Genomic DNA, 3400 nt, shown 5'->3' on the forward strand with positions numbered 1-3400 from the left:
TCGGGAAACCACACAAGCACTTCAAGTCTCTCTTGACTTTGAAGGAAGTGATTCTTGCCCGGAATCCTCTGCTTTCGGTCTTATAATAAGACATCACTAACATCCCATACACTCTTAATTTATTTCTTTATCTTTCACACTCTTATGCACGAAAATTTATATTTTCCAACATTCTTATTGTTGTTTGGTATAAGTTTTGGTTATCGATTGTAACCAAACATGGGGATATTTGGAATTTCAAATGTTAAGTGAAGATAAGATTTAGGCGCGCGATTTTAATCCGTTTCAAAATTCACGCGTGCTGACGCATTCCTGGGATTAACCACACTGTCACATCGCGCTTTTTCAGGCGTCGCTTTAGCAACCTCATCATCACGACTTTCTCTCTCCAGGCAATGGTATAAATAGGGATGAACGTTTTATTTGTCTCATACCAGTCTCGAGTTCTCTCAATCCTAAAAGTTCACACTGTTCATCTTCTTCTTCGCTCAACAATAGCGACTTCTTCTTCTGCACATGATTAGACTGCAACATCATCTTTGCTCACAATCAAACCCAACCAAAATATGATTATCGAACTGACTCCGTTCGTATATGACTCATATATGTTGTATGTTGTGGAGTGTCTCAAGTATTCCCCCTGGTTTTTGCCCTAACCCAGGTTGAAGTTGTTCTAATGTCGCTGTTGTCACAAGTCTATTCCTCGACGACTTACGACAAAAACAAAGACCATATCTACTTTACCATTCACGACAAGAAGTCCTCCATCTCAAAGGCAAAGTTCTGTTCAATTTTGGGTCTTGCAGTTGATTCTTCGATCATCTCGCCTGATTTTATCACTACAGCGCAATTATTCACCATGATGTATGAAATGAGGTATACGGATGTGCTCACAACAATCACAAAAGTGAAGAAATTTTGTTTCCCATCGCAATGGAATGGGTTGCTGACACTGCTAATTAAGGGTTTGACAGAACGGTGTGGTGGTTCAGATACTACAAGCAAGGGTTTTCTCACCATTCTTTATGGTTTATACAACGGGATCAACCTTGATTATGGCTCCATAATCTGGTCCCAAGTGGTGCAGAGTTTAAATACCACGACTCGTCATTCTGAGATTTCAAGTGGTCGCTTCTGGACCTTAATTACAAGGAAGGCTATCGATTCTTTGGAGATTCCAGTTATGAAGGATGCTCTTCTTGGTACTATTTCTACATTCCATACGAAGAAGATATATCTGACCCACGTAAGTTTCATCACTATGGAATGATTCCTGAAACAATGTACAAGTGTGTTTCGGCACAAAGCAATGTTATGGCAGATTATGGGAAACTATCTCCCATTGGACCAAGAGTTTTGTCTGCAGAACAACAAGCTGCATTGGATGCTTTGGAGCAGCCGGCTAACAGGGGAAAACGAGTAACAAAGAAAGAGAAAGAGTATGCTAAGGAGGGTAAGCCAAAGTCTTCCAAACAAAAGTCTGGTGAAGGACAATCTTCTCAATCGAAACCGAAAAAGATAAAGAAGATGGCCAACCAACCCAAGGAGAACTCTCCTCCAGGACCAGATCCTGTTGATGATCAAGATGAAGAAGAGGAGAATCCTCATGTCTCACCCCAAGAGTCCAATCCTCCAAGATCTCCAACTCCACCAGAATCTCCTAAACAGGTCCTCATTCCAACCCCACCTCCATCTCCAAAAACTACCAAAGTTCCAACCCCACCCCTATCTCCAAAAACTACCAAAGTTCCAACTCCACCTCCATCACCGAAACAGAAAGCTCTACTTTCTGCTCCTACTGATATTCCACCCATTCTTACAGAAACAACATCTTTACCCACCTCATCCCTAATTACCTCTGTTTTTGTCTCTACTATACCCTTATCCACTCCTCTTATAACCGAATAAATAACCACTACCATTCCCAACATCACCGTGGAAGTCAATGTATCTGATACAAGGGCTACTTCTGTGACTGATACTCCAGTTATAAACATACCACCATCCCCAACCCCATCCTCTGCTTTTGGAGCTACTCTTGGAGGAGATGATGAGGATTATGATTCTCCTTATTACAGTCCTTATCGAATTCCAACTGAAAATGATGCTGATGCTCCTGTCACAAGTCAACATATACAGGACATTCATGACAAGTTAGATCGACTGCTTGCTGATAGTAAAGCTTATGTAGTGTTGTTTTAAAAGCTTTCTTGGAGACTGCTATTAAGCAATATACAGATGCGATTGATAGATCGACAGAAGCAGTTGATAAGTCTGTATCTTCCTGTGCGAAGGCTACAAAAGAAGTTTCTGAGGTTGTTCACACAACTCAGATTTTTCTTGATTCTCTGAAGTCTCATGCTGACACTAATCAAGCCAAATACCAATCTTCGGTGGACTCCTTCTCTCAAACCCTTCAAGATGAAACCACCAAGTTTGAAGCCCTTCGTAATGAACTTAAAACAAAATCAACATCTTTTCTCCAATCTGTGGGTTCTCGTTTTGTTACTCTTACTGCTGAAAGTACGTTGAAGGAGGACTTGATCAAACACCAAGCCACTATCGATATACAGAAAGTTCAGCTGGCTCAGGCAGAAAAGGAAATTTCTTTGTTAAAGACTCAAAGGGCTGTGTATCAAAGTTGTGTTGGTGATGTCAAAGCTATGTTGACAACTCTACTTGAAGCTCATGATCCCTTCTTAACTTTAACCATCCGGAAGCATCTTCAGTCCAAACTTCTTCCTGTTATTGCAATTCTGAGTGAGATGAAGGGTGTTTCGGAGAAACTTGTTCTTCCGAAACAAGGGGGAGAGGAGAGTGCACATCTGAAATCCAAGACAGAATCGAAGGTTAATTTAGCTTCGGTTTCTGGAAAGCAAGTTCAAATTGAAAGTGATAGTGATACTGAGGAGACTATTGCTGAAGCTCTTCAAAGAAAGAAAAGGGACAGAGAGCTCGATGAAACGATGAAAGTGGCCAGAGAGGCAGAAGAGAAAGAAAGGAGGAATAAGGAAGAAGAGAATGCCTTGCAATGCAAAAAGACTCTGTTTCTAGAATGGGACAGAGATACACTTATCAATCAGGCAATTGAGTTTCCTTCTGTCTATTGGTTGGAACCAGTTGCTTCGTTTGACTGTGATAACTCCAGAGATTTGCAGTTCGACATGCCTATTACAAGAAAAGCATTTACCTTTCATTGCTTTGATGTTACTGCTGAGGTTCCACATCCAAATCTGAAGGTTAACAGAGAATTGATCGATTTCTATTTAAAGAATGGTCAACCGCAGTACTTGACTTGGAGTGCACAGAAGATTACTAAAGTCAAGGTACTGAAAACTTCACCTGCTGGGAGATTTTTGAATGTAAATTTCAAGATCAACCATGGTTCAGCTAACACGGA

The 3400-nt window shown here is 40.9% G+C and overlaps 1 protein-coding gene across 1 annotated transcript; it reads left to right on the forward strand.

The window, feature by feature from the left end:
* The first annotated feature begins 1281 nt into the window (after positions 1 to 1281).
* Positions 1282 to 1908, forward strand: LOC128126171 (uncharacterized). The gene has a single exon (XM_052763941.1). It carries the CDS (start codon positions 1282 to 1284, stop codon positions 1906 to 1908), a length of 627 nt encoding a protein of 208 aa, XP_052619901.1.
* The last annotated feature ends 1492 nt before the right edge of the window (positions 1909 to 3400 follow it).

The sequence above is a fragment of the Lactuca sativa genome, chromosome 5 (assembly GCF_002870075.4).
Source record: "Lactuca sativa cultivar Salinas chromosome 5, Lsat_Salinas_v11, whole genome shotgun sequence".
Classification (NCBI taxonomy): Eukaryota; Viridiplantae; Streptophyta; class Magnoliopsida; order Asterales; family Asteraceae; genus Lactuca; species Lactuca sativa.

What these genes read in the sequence shown, in the direction of transcription:
- LOC128126171 (XM_052763941.1), top strand. Translation starts at nt 1,282, where the DNA reads ATGTACAAGTGTGTTTCGGCACAAAGCAATGTTATGGCAGATTATGGG.